Source organism: Gavia stellata, chromosome 5, assembly GCF_030936135.1.
Source record: "Gavia stellata isolate bGavSte3 chromosome 5, bGavSte3.hap2, whole genome shotgun sequence".
NCBI classification, from domain to species: Eukaryota; Metazoa; Chordata; class Aves; order Gaviiformes; family Gaviidae; genus Gavia; species Gavia stellata.
The window spans coordinates 10,596,858-10,622,629 of NC_082598.1; the positions used below are offsets into that span (position 1 = coordinate 10,596,858).

Below are 25,772 nucleotides of genomic sequence, written 5' to 3' on the forward strand. Positions count from 1 at the left end.
TTATGTTTTTGAGACCTAATGGTTGCAGTTGAAAACACAACTCCCTTAACTGTTAGCTAGTGGGAAGCATTTTTGTGAGCGTTTACCGTCAGCGTAGTCTACACTGCTGCTGAAGGCAACTTGAGTTAATGTGGTTGACTCTCTTGCGTTGAAACAAAATAGAAACTTTCACGCTATTCTTTCCACCTGGCAACTGTAAAGTAAGTAAACTCTAGCAGAGAGGTGACGTATGTGCAGAGTAGTAACATTTCAGACTTGCATCCCTCTTGACACCTTAAGGTCCCAATACTCCCCCTCAGCTACCTGTAAAGTTGGCTCTTTCTTACGTAACTCCACCTTAACCATCTGTAAAATCTTAATTTAAAAAGCTATAGGAAAAGGAATGGGGGAAACTTAGACCTGCTCTTTCTTGTCACTGCAAGATTTTTACAAGAGGGTAAGGGCCATGCTGTGGGGGAATTTTCTGTGTTTTGCTGGTGTTTTTTTCTTTTTAAAGGTGTTCTGCTTTTATTTCTATATCAGGAACGTAAGTACCTTGAGTATGAAGGTTAAATGAAGGTAGTGAAATGTGCACACGTGGAGTAGAGAGCATGTTCACACAGAAAATAGCTAGCAGCAGGATTTAATAAGAAGATAGACTACAGTGATGAGGCACATAGCTTAGCCAGATGAGCATGCTGACCAGCAGCCTGCTTACATGACTGGCCCTTTATCACCCCTTTGTCTTCATTTCTCCCATGCTTGTTCTTCCCTTCTCCACTTAGAAACTCCATTTTCTCCGATCTTGTTCTCTCCCAAGTAAACAACCCATACATAATTACTTTTTCCCTTTTATTCCAGTTTTGCTACATCCATATCCAAATTTGGTATTTATAATATTATTACCTGGGCAACCTCAGCCTTACATGGTATCAGTCGTATGGTTACCTAGGTGCTGGCCTTTCAAGAACCTACTCCCCCAAAGGTCCCAATACTTTTCAGGTATCTGTTAAGTTTGCAAGTTTCTTATATAACTCCACTGGAACTCTCTGTGAAATGCAGCCATTTGTCACAGCGGTGTCTGTAACTTTTGTCAGCTTCTTGCACCATTACCTGTTACATGAAGCAATTTCTCATGTCATATCCAGTAGTTCCTGATGTCCTCTTCAGTTACCTTAATCTCAAGCCGGGGCCCTGGTCACCTACCTACAGCCTTATCGTGCACATTTTGACACTTGTTAAAATAGAATACTGAAAGAAATACGATTTTAGAGCTTCAGTGGTAGATGCTGAATTAAATCAGATTTTTGATAGTCTTGATTAATTTATGAAACTAATTCTTTTCATTCCCAGGTTAAAATCAATATTCAGGGAGATGTAGTTGATCGTGGAAGCACTAACTTGGGAGTAAACCAAGCTGGTTTTACTTTGCACTCTGCAATTTACGCAGCTCGACCTGATGTTAAATGCATTGTTCATATTCATACGCCAGCAGGGGCAGCGGTAAGCACACTATTTAGTTTGTCATCTGTCCTGTTCCCCACCCCCCCCCCCCCAACTGGAAAATAGGTGGGTCCTCCTTAATCATAGACTTGCTTCCTTTTTGAAGGGCACAAAGCCTTTAAGTCTGCTTTCAAATATGTGGTTCTGTTTGAATCAGTCAGATTCTTCTTATTTGGTTGTTAACATGAGTGGTCAGGCAGTAAATTGAGCTCTATAATTGGAAAATACGTATTTCATATTTGCGTGTCCTTTACCACAAAGGACCATGTCATTTGACAGTGAGTCCTAAGTGCTTTAGCATCTTTTGTTGGTTTTGTAAAGCACAATTTATCAAGGTTTTCTTAAATATTTGAAACTTCTCCAATACCTCTCATTAGAGCAACTGGTTACAAGTCAGTTTTACCTCTTCGGAATTTTTTGGGAGCATCATCTTATGACTCTATTTCAAAGTTCACATTCTGATTTTTTTATTGTTTTTTAACTGAATAACAGAAGTGATACAACCATTTTAAGGATAAATGATCAGATTCCTAAAATTGTGAATTACAGAGTAGTCTTTAAAAGTATTCCATAACTTTACCCACAGTGTTGCGGAATTACCTGTGTCAAAGTTCGTCACTAAATTTCTTCCTTTTGGAGGGGGAAAAATACCCAAAACCCCTGAGTGCAGTGCAAGGAATGAAGGATGCAGTTGATTTTGGGGTTTGTTTTTTTTTTTTTTCCCCTCGAGTCTTTTTGTATTGGTGTTGATGTTATATAAAAGCAGCCATACTGAGTCAGACCCAAGATCAAGATCAATGTAACTTTTGTATCAAATCCAAAAGTTGCGAAAAATAGAGGCTTTAGGGATGGAGTATAGGACCACTACGTATGTGCCTGTACACAGACACATACATGTAATATATATCCAAATGTATTTTTATTGTCTTGTTTATCATTATGATATTTTCAATTTTTTTCCATTTTTTTCTGTTGCAAGAAATTAAGTTAGTTGTTTTAATATTTCTCAGGTTTCTGCAATGAAGTGTGGTCTCTTGCCAATTTCACCTGAAGCACTTTCTCTAGGGGAAGTAGCTTATCATGACTACCATGGTATTTTAGTGGATGATGAAGAAAAGGTGGTTATTCAGAAAAATTTGGGGCCTAAAAGCAAGGTCAGTATTCACATCTGGAATTAAAGAAAAGTGTGGGGGTGAGGGAGGTATGTTTGTTAATCAAGAGCAAGAAAACACTTGCCTTATTGCTGTTAACTTTCTTTGCAATGTCTCTCTAGGTCCTTATTCTCAGAAACCACGGCTTAGTATCAGTTGGAGAGACTGTTGAGGAGGCTTTCTACTATATTCATAATCTAGTGCTTGCCTGTGAGATTCAAGTAAGAATTTTAATATGTTATGTAATAATACAATCTGCTATATTAACGTTCAAACAGATTAATAGTTGCACACTTTACTGGTTAAACTCTTGATCTAAACTAACATGGTGATCTGTGAAATTATTGTATTATGCGAGGGCATCCGAAACATGGATTTAACAGCAATATTGAAATACTATATTGGAACCATCGATTTGATATATACTGCCTATTAAAACAGATACTTTCAAAGACTTCAGGCAACTTTTATATAAGTATGTTAATTTATTTAGCTTTAAAATGAAGTGGATTTCTTCTGTTTTGCTGATGTCAATTTTTGGGGGGTTTGGTTTTTTTTTCCCCCACCTCAAGAAACTAAAAGATGAATTTATTGTTTTTAAGGTACGTACCCTGGCCAGTGCAGGTGGACCTGACAATTTAGTGCTTTTAGATCCTGGAAAGTATAAAGCCAAGTCTCGTTCCCCTGAGTCTCCAGCAGGTGAGGGTACTGTATCCCATCCAAAATGGCAGATTGGCGAACAGGAATTTGAAGCTCTTATGCGAATGCTCGATAATCTGGTAAGGCAGGCATTTTTGTCTAATTGTTTCATATGATAATGCATAAAATACTTTAAAAGCTGCAATAAGGGACATTAGTAAAGAATGAGCTGCATGTAGTTGGGATAGTTTATACAGCCTGTTCTTTCCCAAAGATTAAGGGCCCTCAAAGGAGGGGACAGCATGAAAAGCATCACAGAATTCTTCAGGTGTAGCAGATTTACTTCTGTATTCATAACCTGGTAGTTATCAATGAGATCAGAGGGGATCCCTGTGTGATTTGGCACTTCCAAATGAGAGTGCTATGGTGCTTGCTACTCCTTAGTTTGTGTCCTCCCCTCTGTTCCCATCCCCTCCCAAAATGCGTAAAACAGCGTTAATGTTCTGTCAGGTGCAAGGTCCAGCATGATTTGACTTTTTAAGACTCTAATAGAACCTAGAAGAGCTCAAAAGACAGACTTCAAATAAATAAATAAAAGTCTTCAGAGAAAATGTTTTCAGTAAAATCCCATCTGTAATGAATGACCATCTACCAACAATTGCTATCCAGCCGTAATGGGAAAGATGATACCTTTCCTGTCAGAATGCTCCAAGTGTTGACCGTAAACAGTGGTAATGAACATACAAAATATATGGTCACTGTAATAATCAGGCATAGTCTTTAATTAATCTTTTTCCTTTATAGACTTAAATGTGGTCATGTGATGCATGTGCCCCTGACAGTATCCACACTGATGATATCTTAAAACACTATCCACCACATCTACTATGTAGTAAATAACCAGTTTTTTTCTCCTTAGATCAGTGTCCTATCTGTAGTATGGAAAAAAAAAATATATTCAGGCTACTTCATTAGTAATTTGAATATCTAATGTTTTCATGTCAAAGTGATAAGCTATAACCTTAAGTCGATAGAAAAATTCTTATTGATTTTAGTGAGCAGTAATGAGACTATTAATGTAGTTGGCTATGCACAGCAGACTCCCTGTATCACTGACTGGTACCTTCGGTAGATTCAGTTGGATTTCAGTTTCTCTAGGGAATATCAGTTTTACGATTTTTACTGCAAACAGGAAGGAGGATCACAATGGAAATACCATTGTACATGCTAGGAACAGAGGAACAGAAAGGAGCTTTCACTCATCCAGTACAGCCCCTTACTATTACAAATAGCCACATGTTATATTGTATAGTTAATTACATTAGGTGGTAGATAATTACTCAAGATGCACTTTGATCATTAAAAGCTGGAGCAGCAGCCAAGATAATGTCACAGCAGTGCTTAATGTGCTGAAGTTTCTTTACAACTAGCTTTATCTATAAAGAATTGGAGTGCTTTGGGACGTAGGCTGTTCACACTGGGGTTTTTTGAGCCACACTGAAAATAGTTTGCTAGTGGAAACTTCTTAGAGAAACTGTTAAATGTCCTTTTTGTATGTTAAATGCTGAGCAAAATACGGAAGAAAGCAGGTGAAACCACAGCTAGTGTATTAGGGAAGGTAAAAAGGGAAACAAAATATAATTCAGAGGAAGTAGGAGAGAAGAACAACATAGGTAGAGAAGATCAGGGAGAGGACAGAATATGGACATAAAAGTAGCATTCTTGAAGCCTTCCTTTGTATACAATGTATACAATTCTAGATGTTAGAAAACAGAAGAGATCTTTTTATCTGCCCTACATTTTGTATCATACAGGTGCTTTTTTATGTCCTTGATTTAGAATTGTGAGAAACAGTCAATACATTTGATCGCAGTAAAAAACCCAAGTGTAAATGAGTAGCTGGTGGCTGGAATATGGTGCAAAGAGAAGTCAGGATTCTGCATTTGGACTTAAATCCAACTCCAGAGACTTGAACTATTACTTGAGAATTCAATGAGAAATACCAGGAAACACCAATACACTTCCCCCCCTGCCCCTCCCCGGAGAAAAAAAACTAGCTTCTGAAGAAGTGTATATGTAGGCAATTACCAGAAAGTACATGTACTTTAAATGCACCCCAAATTCAAATTTAGCTTGCCTTGTTGCAATTTAATCATACGATATTGTCCATAGGAAGAATTGTCAAAAAGAGAGGGCAGGACTGATAGTTTAACCAACAGCTATCGCTAAAACACAGACTTTCATTTACGTAGTTACAACAATCAGCCTTCATTGTTTTGAATGTTAGAGTCAAAATCTTTTCTAAAGTATACTTTACAAAACTTTAGTTCAGAAATTTCCTGGAAAAAGTACGTTCTTAAGAGTTTTACAGTGCATAAATTTATGATTATACCTTCTGTGCCCGTGTGATAGAACACTAAATTAGATTCCCCAGTAGTTTGCTATAACACAGTGAATTGATTAAATGCAGGCTGGCAAGTAACTGTCCACTTCTTAATGGTGGTATACCTATTTGAATACATACTTTCCTCCTGAAGGGAACTGAAATTTTCATGCGTGAGTTCCCCATTTTAAAATGCAGCCATTGAGAGGAGAGTAGTTGATGAACAGTTATGGGTACTGTGTTGGTTTTAGAAGTGGCCCTGGAATATTTGGCTAGTAAACTTGTCCCGTCAAAAATAATTTTTTTTTTATCTGTCAACACATAATTACACAAGTGGTAATTTTTTTGCTGGAATGTGAGAAGAGGCAGACCCGTAGCACTGCTCATGATGAATTTCTCGATGACCTCAAGGGCTTTTTGCAGGACTACTGTGAATTCTTCATAAAGCTTCGATACGAGGTTTTTGAAGTTTGATCTACCAAAAACAGTGACTCATTTGAATTAGTGGTTCAGAGGTTTATTAGACTGGAAAGAATGCTAATGTAGCCTCATTACTGTGTGTCATCCACCTTTTGACGTGGCTTTGTCCACCATAACTGGTGAACAGCAGATAAAGAAAAGGCTGTGTTGTAAAACAGTTTCTGCAATTAAGGGTGTTGATCAAACCAAAATTCAGTTGTCTGTTGAAAAACTTGGCGATGTAGAAGACTAATTCTGCTGCTCTGCTTCTTCAGGGTTACAGAACCGGCTATCCGTATCGATGCCCTGCTCTGAGAGAGAAATCTAAAAAGTACAGCGATGTTGAGATTCCAGCTAGTGTCACAGGTTACTCCTTTACTAGTGATGGCGAATCAGGCACTTGCTCCCCCCTCAGACACAGTTTTCAGAAACAGCAGCGAGAGAAGACAAGGTGGCTGAACTCTGGCCGAGGGGATGATGCTTCTGAAGAAGGGCAGAATGGCAGCAGTCCCAAGTCGAAGACTAAGGTGTGGACGAACATTACACACGATCACGTGAAACCCTTGCTGCAGTCTCTCTCGTCCGGTGTCTGCGTGCCAAGCTGTATTACCAACTGCTTGGTCTGTGCCTACCTTACTGTTCATAGTTAGATGATGTAGAGCAACTTGGGGTGGCTGGCACTTAGAGGCTTTGGGAAGAAAAAGATTACTCTCCTAATTCTTTTCTTCTTTCTTATATTAAAAAACCCCTAACTGTGTTTTACTAACCACTTAATTCGGCTTTGGTTAGATGTGAGCTGTAAAAATCGTCTTGCTTGTTAATGCTTAAAACTGCTTAAGACTTTGGAGCCTCTAGTTTTCTTTCGGCTTTTCAAGCTAATGACCAGATTGAATCACAGTTTTGACTGAACAGGTTCTGCATTTAAATGGTTTAGTTAAGGACAACTGTGTTAGGGAACTACTAATTCTATCTGCATGAAAGCTTTTCAATTAAAACAAAAATGAAACTAACTATTCAATGTACTCTTGTACAGTATCTATAAAAATAATCAAATTTCTACCCTCTGTTACATATACCAACTTAATTTGCAAGCCATTTGCAACCCTCTCTATGTATGAGAGGGTAGAATTGATTTCAAAGTATTTAAGTGTTGTGTTTTGTTCCTTAAGCAGTTTTTCTTCTCTAGTTTCTCAGCTCCTCTTCCTGTCCTGTTTACTATGCTTTTGTCTACCCCAAAGCCTCTGAGTGTTCACAACCAGCTGCCTTCTGCATGTAGTGTTGCATGCAAGTAGATGGCCATAAATGGAAAGTCTTTCCTAAAGTATCAGCTGGGTGCGGCATGACTAAAGTGCAGCTCAGGCCATCAGCAGGCACTAATCGATAGATTCTGCAACCGGTGCTTTTTTTTGTTTATCAATGCTGCTTATAGTTAAATTTTGCACTGAAAGATATGTTAGTTGAAAAGCAAAAGTATCAAATGCTTTCAAATGGACATCAGTAGCTGTTGGTGTGTAACTGTGGTTTTGATATTTTCTTGGGCATATACAGAGCACGTAGGCAGAGATTTGCACGCATACAAGCTTTTGTAATGGTTGACTTCAAGCTGAACTATAGTAGTTCAGTAGTACTTCAGTAGAGGTACTATGTATAGTAGTAGTATGGTTACAGGTGGGTCTTAAAAAAAAATAAAACTAGTATTCTTGAAAGGGAAAAAATACACGTGTTATTTTTTTTTTCTCCAGAACACCTTTTCATTCTTATTTAACCCTACGAAAAAACCCTCAAAGTTCTCTATATTTTGAATACTTTTACAGAATGATTACTCAGGCAATGTGTGTACTAAAATATATAGCGTTAACATGTAGAAAGCCCTGAAAAAACAGAGTATCTCTATCTCTGTCTTATTTTTGTGGTGTTCTTTTTTGTTTAAGAAATTAATATATGCATATATTGTTTGTACTATCAACATTTTACTAAACTCAACTATAGTTTTGCCTTGATTAGGAGAAGCTTAAAGCTATGCATATGTTTGGAGCAGTTTGTGCTTTTCAACCTTAGTTCGCAAAGTAGGTAGTATTTTATATTCGAAATTATCAGTGAAAGATTGAAGCAGAATTCCTGCTCAGAAACTAGTCTTGTTTAATGATATACTGAAGCAATAGAAAATTTCATACAGTATAACAGGTTTGTGTATTTAATTTTTTTTAATGCTTGTTATTAACCTAAAGAAAAAGTAGCTTGTTATGTTGAGGTTGTTTTTATATATGTTTTGACTAAAAATTATCTTTAATAAAAAGCTGGAGTAGTTTTTATCTGAGAAGATAATCATCAGTGAGTATTTCACAGCTCCATGTTCATTCCATTTTTTACTTTACAGTTGCAAAACATTTTAAAATTCTGTTGCTTTTTGAAGTTTGACAGTTTCTGGCTATCTTATTGTTTCTTGAAGTTACTCAGGAAAAAACGCATAGCATTTGCTCTATAAATAGGTTTGCTTTACTGTTCGGTGCATTTTCTATGCAATATGATTGGAAATTAGGACGCTGCATGTAATAAACATACCAAGATAAAGAGTTAGTTGTGCATCAAATTAAACAGAGCTTCATACTAAATGCACTGATCAAATAAAGCAACCTTCTATGAAGAACTCATGAAGCGCTTAAAGTTTGTGTTTGGGATATTTTTGTAACCTTTTGAGCTATGAGTTATAAAATACTCGACATCACCAAACTGTTCCTCTAGGTTGCTGTGCTGATACAGCTATTTGTTTGTGCAGAAACTGATTCTGGAAACAGAACATTTTGCCGAAGTAGCTTTTTTTAATGCAAAACTTTGGTGATGCCCACTCTTGCTTCACAGTACAGAATCATTCACTAAACCTGATTAGTGACATCACATTGCTTTTCATACTTCTGTCATCTTATGCTTTAAGTTTGCTTTGATGTTTGTTGAGTATCAGAGGATTGAATCAATGATCTCTCTGTCTCTCTCATGCTATTCTGTAAAAACACCCAGTGCAGAAAATTAAAATGGCAGTAACAGGGGTTTAGACCTTGTGTCTTAGATCTTGCTGTACTTCTCTTTGGGTAAGGCATAGTGTCTTTTTTAAACAAATATAAACTCATTGTGGAATTTCTGATAAAAGTGTCCTTTAAAATAAATAATTATATTGGAGTTTTCCTACTCCTGTATTGATAGACAGGAGTGTTTTTAGAAACATGGAACACTGCAGTTGTCAGTGGGGTCAAGTGCACAGAAAAACAGCTTGAAAAACTTTTGGTCTCCATAATCTCCGAATTGCACATAGCTGTAGTAATTGTGTTATTTTGGGTGGAAGTTATTTGCAAGTTAACTGGCTCTCTAGTTTTTGTTGGTTTTACTAGCTTGACTTAATAGAATGATTCTGATATTTAGAAACTTATCTGAAGGTCCAGTTTATACTCGTGAAGAATGGAAGCAACTTGAATAGTCTTAGGAATGAATAGAAGAATACAATCATTGGTTCAGTTCTCTGCTATGTATAATGCATGATCAACTGTTATGTGAATTTGCTGCTCTGAGTGTCCATAGCCATTACATCAATTCTGACTGTTCAACTGTTCTTGGTATTGCAGTGGACTAAAGAGGATGGACATAGAACTGCCACCTCTACTGTCCCTAACCTGTTTGTTCCATTGAACACCAATCCAAAGGAGGTCCAAGAAATGAGGAACAAGGTTTGTAATAGCAGTAAAATAACTTTTTTTTGCTCATCACTACAATTAAGTTGTGTACTTATAATGAATGAACTTACTTTGTTATAGTGACATTTTTGGGGTTCAGTAACACAGCCCTGGTATTGTCCTGCCCCTTTATAACTAGATACTGAAACAATTCCTAAATGTTCGGAACTCATCTTGGATGGTATTGCTGTCCACTATATGAGGACTTCCATTTCCTTGTATTTTGTTACTGTCAGACCAATTGCTGTTTATCTCTGAAACAGCCACCACTGAGTTTATGGTAGTAATTTTGTTCCCAGAAATCATAGTTTTACATTAGTGACCCGTTTCCCTGTTTTAGTTTCACCAGCTGAAATTGTGGCCTAGACAAAGAAGTCTATGAATCTCTCTCCATATTATATTTTATTATATTATAATATGCTGTGATAGTTGCAGAAATTTTTTGGGCCTTTGGAACTGCATGTTAACCTTTTTGAAATGACCTCTCAGTTAATTTTCCAGTCTCCGAATTTCAGATCTTCTTGTCACCAATCTGCCAGCAGGAGAGCATTGAATGCATTGGGGTTTTTTCACTTTATTTCTTTTAAAGTGTAAATATGCACTGGTATCTTGTTAATACTTAACTTGTTCTGGATTATTTTGCTACTTACAACTGATGGCCATATGGAACATGGGAGTTAGCATTATGTCATGGGAAAGTCTGTGTGCAGCGGTACTAGCAGGAATACTGATTTGTTCTAAAATAATTTGTATAGGATTGACAGAGCTTTTGCTTTTCCTGACTCAGCACTGTAAAATAATAATCACTTGAAATGAGAAGTCTGGTGAAATTGCCAAGCAGTTTCTTGGTGTTTGAAACACAAATATTGTTTTATGAAAAACTTGAATGAAGCAACTAAGAGGAGAGAAGTAAAACTTCAAACTTTTTACTTTCCTGATAACGAGAAGGGTAGTAAACTAGAAACAAGTACAGATGATGCAGGATCTTTATACTTTCTGAAATACCAAGTATTAACAATACCTTGTGTTTGTATACTTGTGTGCGTGTATTTTTGTATAAATTGAATGTCCTTTTTCATTGTAAAGTAGAGGTCTTTCTGTATGCATGCTTTTCTTCATTTATCTTGGAACAAGAACCAGAATATTTTAGAAATAAATTTTGAGTCAGTTGTTGTGAATTCTTTACCACTGTAGGATATCTAATTTAAATAGATAATACTTAAATTTAAAGATCTTGTTTCTGTTCCCATCTTCTGCATGGAAAGAACTGGGAGGTATTTAGGATGCAACAAAAGGGATGTGTTTAAGTACTCTGGATTCTCAGTTTATGCACAGAAATATACTTTTATGCCCTTTTTGAGAGTATGGTCCTGACTAGATGCAAAAATTGAATGTTGTGCAGTGTTTTACAGTAAGTTCTGTACGAAGATGATATTGTGGTGCAATATCAGTGCCTAGTGGCTAGTGACAGAAACCTGTAAATGACTGGTCAGGTACAGTAGACTTACGTAAATATGACCTCTGTGCTTCTCTTTCGTCACTTTTCTTCACAAACTGGAGTTGTCTGTTACCTGATCTGTGGAGTTTTACCATGAACCAGTACTAAAAAGCAAAGGACCGTACCTGCTGTGGTACTTAAAAACTGAATTCTGAGAAATGTAAGGAAACAACTAGGAACCTGAGCACATATCTTGAAGTGGTGTTTATAAGCACAGCTTTATTTGATGGGTAGGGCTATAGCAATCAACACTATTTGCAGCCTGATGGCAGGTTCACCCAGCCTTTTTTTCAAATACGAAAATGTGGTTAACTTTTCTCTGTTGTTCGTGTGACTGTATTCTGCTGCTTTCCTTTACAGATACGAGAGCAAAATTTACAAGATATTAAAACTGCGGGCCCTCAATCACAGGTTCTTTCTGGGGTAGTTGTGGACAGGAGTCTTGTACAGGTGAGAATATAAAATGCCTAAAACTATTAGCTTAAAGTTAATCTACGGTATCCTCTGCTTTCACCTAATATATCACTATAAAATTATTCTTTAATTGGCAGAGAGTAACTGTTTATAAGGTAAGTCTTTAGAGGTAACACCATTGTCTTTGCGAGAGTGCTCAGGGTCAGAAATTTAAGAGGCTTCAGCCGTGTAGCCCAAGCATGTCTGTGGAGGATGCTTCTTGGTTTTTTTGCTGAATGTAATGCATGAAACTCAGCAGGCTTATTTATATGGGTTAGATTCTTGTTCCAAACTAGCTGGGCTTTGTGACAACCTTTTGTTTGTTTGTTTGTTTTCAAAGTTTATGTATGTTGAAGTACTAGTACTGGGCACAGCAGGCACACTATGGGGCAGTAGTGTTGCGTGTTAAATATGTTTTATCACGCTTCATAAGATTTTATTTGAAGAGCAGTTTGGGAAAAAAAGCTATTACACATCAATAAAACTTAAAAGCAGTATATCTGGATATACAAAAGACTTTATCGATGAATCATAGCTCAAAGTAAAGTAAGAATTAGAGCTATACAGTTATACTGTATAGCTGAATGACTTTAGACGTCTATATATCTGAGTGCTTTAACTGCCCCAGATAAGTATTTTCTGATATACTTTAAAAAGTTTGGCAAGTCTTATCATGACCATAGCATTATTCATGTTGGGTGTCATTCTGTGTGCATGTCAATTCATTGTCATTTGCAATTTTATCTACCAGTTACTGTTTCTTTGCATGTTTTTAGCAAGCATCATAATGCTTTTGGTTGATGTTTTAAAGCCTGGGCTCGGTTTGCTCTGTTTACTCAATTTACTGTTGCAGGATGCTCCCCTCTCAGACTGTACGGAATCTATTGAAGGGCTCGATCTCACAGAGCAGGCCTTTAGTCCCGCTAAATCTCTGTCTGTTAGAAAGGTACTGCCCTGTCATACTGCTCTAAATACTGTTGTTCACCCTTCATTTTTCCTCTTCCTTACCCTGACCTTTTCCCTCTGTTAGCTAATGATTTGGCTAGAAAAGAAAAAAAAAAAAAACGGATCTCCAAATTATGTATATGCAACTATACAAACAGTTACTTTACCCTGTAAAAGTATCTTTTAAGGTTTTTGATCTTTTTCTTTGTAGAAGCTGGTGAGGAAACTACTTTTGATGTTAAGGTGCTGATCAGGTTCTGCATATACTGGGTTTCTTTGCGCATGCTGTTAGTGTTGAATTACTCTAATTTGAGATCCATTTTGAGTTAGCTTAAACTCAGCCTGATTACATCAGTGTAATTCTGAAGATATCCACATGTTCAGAGTGTGTCATGCTGACAAACACTGTCAACTTTTGATCCTACATTGCTAGATGTCTTGTTTCCTTAAAACTTCCCGTGGTTATCCATAAGAGTTGCTGAGTAATGCCCCACACTTCTAAAATTGATTGGCTTTCAGACATGTAATCATGCTTGTGCTTACGTGATATACTTTAAATACAGAATAAATTCAAGAGATGTGTGTATGGTTGGGATGGGCAGTCCTTTGAGGCTGAGTAAACAGGAACAGTTTGCACATCGGAAGAAATCTGTCCTTGCTGTCTTTCTCTCCCATGTTTTGAAGGAGTTTCTTAGAGGTGATCTGACATGGAAGCACAGTGTGTAAATAAGCGTCAGTGTCTCTTCTGCTCCAGTATTTTATCTAAAAGATTCTTAAGTCTTGGTTTAGGTCATGCCTAACATCTCGTTATCAGAATAGCTTTCCCATCAAAACCAGAATACTTTGAATTACATCATTACAGAATCAGAATCACAGAATCAGTACGGCTGGAAAAGACCTGTAAGATCATCGAGTCCAACCTGAAAAAAAAAAAAAAACCAAAAAAACAGCAAAAAAAAAACCACAACACCAAAAAACCCACAAAAAAAAAAAAACACAAAACCCACGCCACACAACAACAATAACAAGCCACAACCCACCCAACACCACACAGCACCATGTCCATCAAGCTACATGCCACAATGCCACATCCACACGCTCCTTGAATACCTCCAGGGAGGGTGACTCTACCACCTCCCTGGGCAGCCTGTTCCAATGTTTCACCACTCTCTCAGTAAAGAAATTTTTCCTAATATCCAGCCTGAACCTCCCTTGTCGCAACTTGAGGCCATTTCCTCTAGTCCTGTCACTAGTCACTTGGGAGAAGAGACCAGCACCCACCTCTCTGCAACCCCCTTTCAGGTAGTTGTAGAGAGCGATAAGGTCTCCCCTCAGCCTCCTCTTCTCCAGGCTAAACAACTCCAGCTCCCTCAGCCGCTCCTCATAAGACTTGTGTTCCAGACCCCTCACCAGCTTCGTCGCCCTTCTCTGGACACGCTCCAGCACCTCAATGTCCTTCTTGTAGTGAGGGGCCCAAAACTGAACACAGTATTCGAGGTGCGGCCTCACCAGAGCCGAGTACAGAGGCATGATCACCTCCCTGCTCCTGCTGGCCACACCATTTCTGATACAAGCCAGGATGCCGTTGGCCTTCTTGGCCACCTGGGCACACTGCTGGCTCATATTCAGCCGGCTGTCGATCAACACCCCCAGGTCCTTTTCTGCAGGGGAACTTTCCAGCCACTCATCCCCAAGCCTGTAGCGTTGCCTGGGGTTGTTGTGGCCGAAGTGTAGAACCCGGCACTTGGCCTTATTGAACTTCATCCGGTTGGCCTCAGCCCATCGATCCAGCCTGTCCAGATCCCTCTGCAGAGCCTTCCTACCCTCAAGCAGATCAACACTCCCTCCCAACTTGGTGTCGTCTGCAAACTTGCTGAGGGAGCACTCTATCCCCTCATCCAGATCATCAGTGAAGACATTAAACAAGACCGGTCCCAAAACTGAGCCCTGGGGGACTCCGCTTGTGACCGGCCGCCAGCTGGATTTCACCCCATTCACCACAACCCTCTGGGCTCGGCCATCCAGCCAGTTTTTTACCCAGCAAAGAGTGTACCTGTCTAAACCACGGGCCGCCAGCTTCTCTAGGAGAATACTGTGGGGAACAGTGTCAAAGGCTTTGCTGAAGTCCAGGTAGACAACGTCAACAGCCTTCCCCTCATCCACTAGGCGGGTCACCTGGTCATAGAAGGAGATCAGGTTGGTCAAGCAGGACCTGCCTTTCATGAACCCGTGCTGGCTGGGCCTGATCCCTTGGTTATCCTGCACGTGTCCCGTGAGCGCCCTCAAGATGAGCCTCTCCATAACCTTCCCCGGCACCGAGGTCAGGCTGACAGGCCTGTAGTTCCCCGGATCCTCCTTCCGACCCTTCTTGTAGATGGGCGTCACACTGGCAAGCCTCCAGTCATCCGGGACCTCCCCCGTTGACCAGGACTGTTGATAAATGATGGAGAGCGGCTTGGCAAGCTCCTCCGCCAGCTCCCTCAGCACCCTTGGGTGGATGCCATCAGGCCCCATAGACTTATGAGTGTCCAGGTGGCATAGCAGGTCGTTAACTGCTTCCTCCTGGATCATGGGGAGCCTATTTTGCCCTCCATCCCTGTCATCCAGCTCAGGGGGACGGATACCCTGAGGATACCCGGTGTGGCTGTTAAAGACTGAGGCAAAGAAGGCATTAAGTACCTCAGCCTTTTCCTCATCCTTCGTGACAATGTTCCCCGCCGCATCCAGTAGAGGATGGAGATCCTCCTTGGCCCTCTTTTTGTTGTTAATGTATTTATAGAAGCTTTTTTTGTTGTCCCTCACGACTGTGGCCAGATTGAGGTCTAGCTGGGCTTTCGCCTTCCTAATTCCCTCCCTGCATAACCTAACGAGGTCCTTGTATTCTTCTTCACTTGCCTGCCCCTTTTTCCAGAGGTGGTAAGTTCTCTTTTTTTCCCCAAGCCTCAGCATAAGCTCCTTGTTCAGCCAGGCCGGCCGTCTTCCCCGCCGGCTCTTCTTACGGCACATGGGCACTGCCTGCTCCTGCGCCTTCAAGATTTCCTTCTTGTTGCAAATCTCATGACTTTATAACACTTTCTAGTGTAATGAGGCAGTTTGTATTACAGATAGTTGTATCATACTGAGAATTTGATAATGATGTTTTTCAGATTAGTTTGGTTTATCCATATTCTGAAAGAAAAAATAATAAAACACTATTTCCAGATTTGAGGTGAAAAATAAAACAAAGCCAAATTCTTCCAGGCAGTGCATGCCTTTTATTCTCTGCTTAATAATACCTTCAAAGTGAAAAATTGTTTTTATGATAGTCATCCGTTGGTTATCACAACACAGGCAGTTTCTTTCATCAGTGATGTGCAAGATATCTTTCCAGCATTATTTTTGAATAATAGCATAATCTTTCTATAAAACTAGTCAAATATTTTACATCTATTTTTGTAGATGGCAGGGAGCCAACAAAAGGTCTATTGGTTGTATGATTTTGCCTAGCAGTATAATGTTAGGGTTTAGATATCCAAATGATGTGTTTCCTTTTCGTGGTGTCATGAGAGTGCTTTCCTCCTGAAATACTGTGTAAAATTAGATCACAATGTTAATTACAGTAGGAGAGGCCTGTTTCATAATCTTTATTATCTTAATATGGATTGTGACCTGAATGCGTAATAATTTCCTGTTGGGGGGGGAAAAACCCCAACAACCAAAAAACAAACAAAAAAACCAAACCCAAAACCCAACCAAACTAAAACACAAAAAACCTGACAAACCAAGCAACAACAACAAAAAAACCCACCAGAGAAATTTTCTAGAAAGATTATGCCAAAAATCAGTTGTGTATTGTGGAACAAAGGAAGTATAAGCAATCTTATGATGTCCACATAAACCTCACATGAAACTTTGAATGAAACTTTGAGGAGACTTGTACATCAAGGACTTAAGGACTTTTAGGTACAAGATAATTAAAAGCTCTCAGTTGACAAATTCTTTGACACTCAATTACAGTTAAAGTAAAAAGTTCCATCTGATTGCAGTAACGCTTGAAATGTATTATGTTTTCAGTTAACATTGAGATTTATATCAAATACTAATGCACACTATTTTGGATGAAAAAAATTCTGTTTGTGTACAGTATGCATGTAATGCTTTGAGTCTTCTGTGCCTACGGCTGCAATAGTAAATACTCCATTTTGCCTTGTCACTTGCTTTGTCCGTGTTCTGAGAAGTCCTGGCCATGTTGCAACACAAGCTCCTTGTGCATCATGTAATTTTATTCATGTTATAGACCTGGTTAACCAAGCTTCTCCTGCAGTGTTGGCTGAATGAGAGGGTATGTTGGCTGTTCTTACCAATGACCATTCTGCAATCCGATTTAAAAAAAAATAAAATAAATTCACGTGAATTTTCAAGAATTTTATATAAAAGGGGAATCACCCATTTCATGTCTCTTTCTTTTGAATGGAAATTCAGGATTTCTTCTTCATGAAGAGCCTCTCAGTTCTGCCTCAGAGGTGGCACTGTGTTTTAGTGGCAACTTCTACATGAACAGTACTTTAAGAATCTTGTTTTTTTGGATAAAGGCACTGCATTAATGCCAGATTGTGTTAAGAGTGATTATTAACTTTAGATAATTATTATGAACCTACTGTCTGATTGAAAGAAAAATTGGCATGTGTAAGGTGCCAGTTTTGCTCTTATCTATCCCTGAGAACAAGGTGAAGTGCTTGCCTGTTAAATGGTGGTCACCTCATAGCAGTGTTGAATTTTTCTCTGAAAGCAAGATTTGGTGGAGAAGTTGAAAAATTACTTGATAATCTAAAATTTCCTTGTATGATACGTGAGGTCCAAGTTTAGTATGAAGTTATATTGTGTATCATTAGCTATAAATGACTTTCCGTGTGGATCTTTGTGGGAGAGTATGCCCCTACAAAATGCTCAGGATTGAAATTCTGTTCTGTTCATGAATGTAATCTATCCATTATTTGTTACAGTGGAGAAAATGCTGTTGATATTCAGGTGCTTACACATGCAATCAAACTGCAGATAGTCATCAAAATAGTACTAGAATCATCATCAAACTAATACTAGTATCACCATAATCCAGATGAAATCACTAGAACATTAGGTTTTTGCATGTCATCCTGTGTTGAAACAGAATGCCCGTCTTCTGTATGGGAATTTATTCCCTCTCTACAGGCTCTCTAATACTGGAAAAAACTCCAGACCAATTATCGTGTTCAGTTTTTCTGAATGTTCATAGGAATCTCCGAATGGCATGGACAGGTTGATAGCTCTGCAAAGTCTTGTCTATTTCAGTGTCACATTTAACAATCTAGAATATATCCTGTACCATCTTTTTAGTCCTTTGTACTTGTTTTCATTCTGTCTTGTGTTACACTCTTCATTTTGTGTTGTATATTTTTATTTGAATTCTTGGAAGGCTGCTCTGTGGCCTATCCTGTGAAGTAATGCATCTCTACTTCTTTGATTTGTACATGTTTTAGAGTAATCATGTTGCAGAACTTATTAACATACTACTATAATTTATTTTCCCCATAGAATCAGTCCCTCTACCCTTATAATTTTCATTAGTGGCCTTTGAACTGCTTCCATATTATTGATACTGAGCAGAACTGGATGTGTTAATCTGGAAACAGCTTTTAGCAGATCAGAAGTTTGCCTTTCTGGTCTCTTTTGTAATAATTCTGCTTTTACAGTCCAAAAACGCAAGTGCTTTTTCTTTGTAATACATAATCCACTTACTGTCGTTGCCTCTGATCTTGTTCAGTATTATTTCTCTTGGGTCAAAGATAGTCAGCTAGTACAAATACTCTTTGCATTGATTGTGGGTGTGGTTTTTGTGTGTGTTTGGGTTTGGTTTGTTGTTTGTTGTTGTTTTTTAATTTAGTAAATGTGATAAGCTTGATACGCTGCTTTTATTCCCAGTAGTTAACAAAGGTACTCTCTTAAGGAGGAAAACACATAATGCCAATGCACTAGTCATCTTGCTGCAAACTGCCTGTCTTGCTGTTTGTTATTATTAAATCATTAGGCATTCAGTAAAATTTTGTTTCATGTGAAAGTTGTTCTACCCAGTCATTTTGGATTTAACTTGCAGACAAGGTTCAAAGGTTCTTAAACATTCCAGGGATACCAGTGTACACTGTATGTCTTGTTCCTCTGCTGACTTTTATAATCCTAGAAAACTCTAGAAACTCTGCCTGAAATCAGTGCTTTACAAGCCCCTGCTACTTGTTGCTGAGTTTCAGTTAAAACTACAATATGTAGTTTGAAGGGTGGGCAACGATAGAGAGGGAAACATAGAATTGCCATGGGCACCAATTTTCTGCCATCATTAAAAGCCAGGACCTGTAGTTTTGGGGGGGGTTACATTTTCTACGGAACAATTAGAATTTGTACAAAGGTTGATGTTTTTGTGACTTTTTTATGCATCGTTCTGTAAGAAAAGCCATGACTATCGAATCGGAGGCTTTCTGGTATTAAGACATCTGTTGCTTAATGGAAACAGTCGAGAAAAGGCTTTTGACATTCTACTGACATTCTGCATCTGAGACAAGACTTCCTCTTATTTTTATGGAGAAATAGAGGCAATCTATAATGTTTTAGAGATGTTTCTCTCCTGCAGTTCCTTTCAGGATCTTACAGTGGAGACTTGTTGTTATGCTCTTTATTCTTCAGTACTTCTGGTTGGTGTTTGCTTCCTGAAAGGCAGCATAGATTCTAACAACCAGCTGTTCTTACTTCCCTGGGTTGCTCTAGACCAGATTTCTGGAGATCTCTCATGGGGCTTTCAGAAATATCTAACTGCTCTTGTCCTCATTCCATCTGGTCATTCTTGTCTGTCACCTTTTTGGTGCTGACAACTTGTCCAAAGCAGCCTTTAGCATCCAAAACAGTACTCTAATTTCATCTTCACTTTTACAGGAAAGATTTCATGCTTGTCCGTCAAGTATCGATGTGGAATGGAATGTTTTTCTCTTTGTTCGGGTGCTATTTATTTTTGAATTGTGCTTTCTAATGCTTTCTTTTAAATATTGGTACAAATAACATTTGAATATGAAGATGACTTGGGCCAATCAATAACCCATACTTATCTGGTAATGGAATTCAAATACCTCTTTTCAACAATGAAGACAATTCAAGTATCACAATGACACGAGGCACAGACCACACATCAGTCATTTCCGGACTAGTGTCAGTAGAGTTCTGTATATCCAATGAAAACCCCAAATGCTTAAACAAGTCACTTGAAAGATACAGCAGCTATCCAGGCAAGCATCTTTGTATCAGAGACAATGAAAAGCCAGTGGCTTTAGTCTTTACTATATGATTAGAGTAGAAAAACTAAAAACCTTAGCATTAGAGAATCTCTGATGCAGCTGCATTTGTCCATTGGAACTTACTGTACTTAGAATTGCTAATGTTTTACTTTTATCTCTATAACTTTTTATCTGGCTTGTAAGACAAATGTTATAGATGTAAATATGCTAACTTGTATAGGATTACAGTTAACCTTAATTACTTAAAAATTGCTTGTAATAAACTGTTAATCTGGTGTATACAGAACACATACAAGATGGCTTTTTACTATAACATCTGTTAGATGTTAGGTAGGAGCTACTAGAAATGGCATTTTTCCAAAAAAAACCATAAACAAAAAAAACCCCAAAACAAACCACAAACAAAAATACCTATGAGCTGTGTCCTGTGAACTTCTACAGATATTCTGTGCCCAGATTGCCGTGCAGTTGGGCCTGGTATCCTGTTTCTTTTGTGGGGAGAAAAAGAAACTTGATACTTCTGTGACTTCAGATATAATTCAGCTAGGCTGTTTGGCTGCTGTTTGATTTACTGCTTAATGGTGGATATTCCCTGGTGGAAACACTGATGTGTCTGTATGAGTAATTAATGAGACCTATTTTCTCCTTTATATTAACCTGCTGTCGATTAAATTTTTTTAAAAAAAAAATCTGTAATAGATTTTTTTTTTTATTTTTCAGATTATCTTTTTGTTTTGTTTTTGGTTGCTTTGTAGCCTCTCTACTTCTCAGGTTTCTGCAAGTTACTGCTCAATTGCAGATGTATCTTAATTTTCTTTTGTCAGGGAGAACTGGTGACTGCGTCAAAGGCAATAATTGAGAAAGAGTATCAACCAAAAGTCATAGTGAGCACAACAGGACCAAATCCCTTCAATAAACTCACTGATCGAGAACTGGAAGAATATCGCAAAGAAGTAGAAAGAAAGCAGAAAGGACCAGAAGGTTGGTTTCTCTGTGTGTGTTTTCTGCAGTAGACTATAATAAAAGCAAGTTTATTACTAACTGGAAGGTGGGTTACCTGCAAAAGCCATGGATAAATTTTTCAGCTTTTGTGTGTTTCAGTTGTTTCAGTGTGATTGCTACTTGGAAATGGCACATCTTAGGGACTTCCCCCAAAACAGAATTTCTAAATTATCATAGAATTATAAGAGAATTGTGCTGTAAAAAGAGATCTGAAGCAGTTACCTTGCTTTACTTCTGTATAGTTTTAAGGGGTGATACAACACTCATCAGCTGTTTGGTTTTGAATTTGAGTGATGCAGGAACCTGAAGAGCCATTTCTTTTGCAGTGTGTGCTCCCTGCTTTTCTGCTTTTTGATAAGACGATGTAGGAGCCATTGTAGATTGTATGTGTTAAGTTTATCAAGTATTGGACTGTGTGGGGTGGGATACTCTGCTGTTATGCCTGTATAACTGCATACGTTTATTCTCTCAGTAACATTGCTACATCCTTCTTAGATAAGATATCAAAATATGGAGAGACTGTGTTACTGAGAAAGACACCAGCTGGGGAACAGAGTACATTGCTTAGAAATCAGACCATCAGTGAGCAAAATACGTCAGGTAAAAAATGTCTGGATTTGAAAGGCAGATCAAAAACCTTTCAAGGAACAGATACGAAGACTTTACAGGATCATGACGTATCATCACTGTCTAAATCTTTAGATAACACTCAGTTTGCTGCTGCATGGGTTTTTTGTCAGACCATGCAGCAAGTCATCACACATCTTAACCGAGAAGAGCCAGATGGGCAGAAGTCCTCCCATAAGGAATTTCATACTGCAGTGATTAAAGCATTAAGGTCCGATCCTGACCTTTTGGCTGAGGCCTCAGGTATTACTAATATGGTACAGTTGGGCTTGCAATCTAAGGAACAACCTCTTTACCTACACCATTTGGTTGACTGTCATCTGTGGGACTGATTTCACTTTTAATTGTCTAGGTGAACTGTATGGAACAATGTTTTAATACTGCTCCTGATATACGGTGTACTCTATTAATATTTTCCTTTGGACCTAGGGCTGTTTAAACCTGGAAGCAAGGGGACCCTCCTTACTAATAACAAATACACAAACGACTGTGAAATCTGTTTTGAATCACTTAATTACTGCATGTTTCTCTGATTATCTGTGCATATCTCTTTTCTTTTGGTATGCAATTTTGTTTACTTCAATTTTCAGCAATACAAAGCAAGCAAAAGAGCATTATCTTGTGTAGGTCTGATAGCATTCCCCCCCATTTGTTTATATCTTCCTTGTGGTTTTTCCTCACAACATTTCTTCAGAACAGTGTGGTAAACCAATTCATAAACAATGACATTATTCGTGCCCTCTTATGAAAAGAAAAAAAACACCACAGAGCTCAACTGTGGCTTCAACAGTTTTGTTGATATCAAACTATCAATTTTCTTTTGCTTGTTTTAGTATTTAATATCCTGGCAGAACGTTGATTCAGAAAAATGTATTCATATCTTGTGTGTATGAAGCAAAAGGACACTTGTTTTCTCACCTGCTGAAAGGTTTTGTCTGCCTCTTTAATTTCTCTTTGTCTACATCTGCAGAACCTTCAGAAGACGGCAGACAACAGAAAGAGAGAAGTCCCCCTGATGACACTTCAGCTCGCACTCCTCCCAGTACGCCGATTAAAATAGAGGAAGGTATGTTTTTCTGATTTGGGGGCTGGGGAAACCAGTAACTGCATCATTAGTGACTGACGCATGAAAATATGTGAACTAGTATCTAATAAAGTTAGATTATTATTTCTTGTATTTTATATTTATACTAGCTAAAATATGATACACTGAACTATGAGTGTAACAGGAGTTATGTTTACAATAATAAAGAAGTGTGCATTAATATAAAGACAAATTGTCATCTCTTCAGAAATGCCTTACCATCTCTTCGTGTTTCTCAACTGATTTACCCTTTTGTACATTTTTCTGCGAGAAAGAATTGCTTTTATGAAATGAAATAGTGTCTGATGGTGAACCAGACACAAATTTAGATGCTTTGGTGAATCTCCTTCACTGATTGCACATTTCTTAAACATTATTGTACTTGGATTACACCTCAGTAAATATTTTTTCCAACTCAATTTAAATCTAAATCTAATTATTTGCTCACCTTATGTGGTAGTTTTAACTAAAATGAGAGCAGGGCTGGTAAAGTCTACAATTTCCTCAAAAAAGGATAAAGTAACAATCTTGAACAGGTGTAATCTAATTTTTGTCTTGTTTCCTTTACCTTGTACATTGGATATATCACTTGTCTGTTAGTCTTCCATTCACTACTTCATCTCATTCTGTTTTCTATAAGAATGGTTGCAACCATTCTTCTAACTTAACACAATGGCTGTGATGAATGCATAGATTCTCTACTTGTGCTTTTTTCTTCTTGTGGCTGCGTTACAAACAGGAGATGGATATGCTAAAGAGTACCTGTTGCCATAGTAAGTATCATTCCATACTCTGACCTGCTTATGTGCTTTGCTTCACTCTTACATCTTTGTTTACTAAAGTTTTTTTGTTGGCTTTGCTTTTTTTTAAAAAAGCAGGCTTTTTCAGTTGAGACGCTGGTTTCTTTACTTCTTGATTTCATTAAATTCTAGGTAGTTACAGATCTTAAGTTAAAATGCACTCCCCCTTTGAAAGAGACTGTGAAAGTGACATCATGTGTTTCCATATCTATGTGTCTGATTCCTCAGTTTAAAAAGGAATAGTCTGAAGTTGTCTTTCAGATATAGCTGAAGCAGGTCTGGGAGTTTCTGCCCCAACAGTTTGCTGCTGCCTATACAACTTGGACCTGGTAATGGAATGGAAGGAAGTTCCTAATCTATTCCAGTGCAAAAGTGGTACCACTGACATTGATTTAAACTTACCCAGCAGACTTCCGCACAGAAGTGGATATGGAACTACTCCTATGTTATATATGTCAGCTGTAGGGAAATTCAAATTCCAGCCAAGGAATAACAGCAAGTACTAGGTGGCAGCAACTTCTACAGCAGTTTCAGCTAGATCTGCAGGGCTACATCAGATTATGCTTTAAAGTAATAAGGATGTTTGGCCCCCTCCATTTGTATGTCCTGTTATATCCGAAAGTCAGTGTGTTTGTCAAAGATATGAAAGTCCAACTACATCGTAGACAACTGTGATGTTACTAAGAAAGTTCTAAAACCTGAAAATTCTTTTAAACTGAGAGTTGTGTTCCACAAACTCTTCTAGTTGTGTAAGTTTTCAGGACAAATGTACAAAGCTTAGTTTAGAGAGTAGCTGGAAGTTTATGCCATGATGACTTTGGTTGGGAGAAGTTCTGTTGAATGACGATGTTCTCTGTATACAGTCACTTCTCAACTTTTTTTCCTCGTATTGTTTCTATTTAAGTGTAGCTGAAGTCAGAAAAGTGTTTTGTGTTAACTCAGTTATAGCTTAGTTTGTATGTTTGTCCACATGTTTCTGTTGAAAAAACCCCCATAAACCTTTATTTTCATAAATAACATGAATTGTAAACACACACCAGTATTAATGTTACTTTTCAAACTTATGCCACAGTATCTATAAAGGGAGAGCATGGGTGCAGACATGATTATTCTAAAAAACTTAAGAAATTTGGAGGTACTGATGAGTTCTTAAACTGTAAATACATTTTGCAGCAAGATACATTTTTAAACCTTCCTAGTTACATTACTGAAATTCATCAAGTAGAATAGCAAGGTGTTTACATATTGTATGCTTTCTTTATTGAATGTGGAATTTGTAAATCTCCTTAATTCTGGTAAAATACTGCCCTCAGTGAGGCAGATAAACAGATGTTTGTTTGAGTCCATAATGTTAATCCATTTAGTAAAGGTGATGGTAATTTGACAGACTGGGGAGGATAGCAGTCCTGGATTAATGAGTTGTAAAACTGTTTATATTTATCCAATGCTGAGGCCAACTGGCAGATGCTGTTTGAATGGCTGTACCTTCCTATTATTTTTATTTTTAAATTTTATTATTTAATAAATTATTTTATTATTATTTTATTTTTAAATTTTAAGATTTTCTAATCTCATTTTTTAAAACTTTTAAACTTCTTTTAAAAAGATAAAATAAAACTGGCAGTCTAATTTGGTGCTGGTTCTAAAAAGTAGGCCAACTAATGAATAGAATAGAATATTTTTAGTTGAAATGGACCTGCAACGATCATTTAGTCCAACTGGCCGACCACTTCAGGGATGACCAAAAGTTCAAGCATGTTGTTAAGGGCATTGTCCAAATGCCTCTTAAACACTGACAGCCTTGCGGCATCAGCCACTTCTCTAGGAAGCCTGTTTCAGTGTTTGAACATCCTCTTGGTCAAGAAATGCTTCCTAATGTCCAGTCTGAACCTCCCCTGACGCAGCTTTGACCCATTCCCGTGTGTCCTGTCACTGGATACCAGGGAGAAAAGATCAGCAATGCTTTCAGTTAATTTCTGAAAAGTAAAATGAAATCCAAACAGTGTAGTGGTAGTGAAGAATTGCAGGTGGTGCTTCTTACAAATTTGTGTCCCCCATACATACATGGGTTAAACTAGGAGGCAGCTAGTAATGTACATAATCACTTTCTCTTTTTTACTCTCTCTTAAATTCTGCCTGCATTATAACTTTTAAACTGCTAACTTGTGCATTTCGAGTGTTTGGCACTGAATACTAGTGTGTTTTGTTTATTTAACCTGTTAGAAGTTCATGGTG

At 38.0% G+C, this 25,772-nt stretch overlaps 1 protein-coding gene across 4 annotated transcripts in view; it reads left to right on the forward strand.

The window, feature by feature from the left end:
• ADD1 (adducin 1) overlaps positions 1-25,772 on the forward strand; it is a 72,756-nt gene that overhangs the window by 43,244 nt on the left and 3,740 nt on the right. The window contains exons 6-15 of one of the 4 annotated variants that reach the window (XM_059817389.1): positions 1,333-1,482; positions 2,493-2,636; positions 2,756-2,854; positions 3,236-3,412; positions 6,390-6,734; positions 9,729-9,830; positions 11,695-11,784; positions 12,641-12,733; positions 20,849-21,005; positions 22,624-22,719. In XM_059817389.1, the coding sequence (XP_059673372.1) occupies positions 1,333-1,482; positions 2,493-2,636; positions 2,756-2,854; positions 3,236-3,412; positions 6,390-6,734; positions 9,729-9,830; positions 11,695-11,784; positions 12,641-12,733; positions 20,849-21,005; positions 22,624-22,719 (1,453 nt within the window). Of the gene's footprint in view, positions 1-1,332; positions 1,483-2,492; positions 2,637-2,755; positions 2,855-3,235; positions 3,413-6,389; positions 6,735-9,728; positions 9,831-11,694; positions 11,785-12,640; positions 12,734-20,848; positions 21,006-22,623; positions 22,720-23,476; positions 23,512-25,772 lie in introns of those variants that run through there. The other 3 variants (XM_059817392.1, XM_059817391.1, XM_059817390.1) reach the window with 3 other exon arrangements.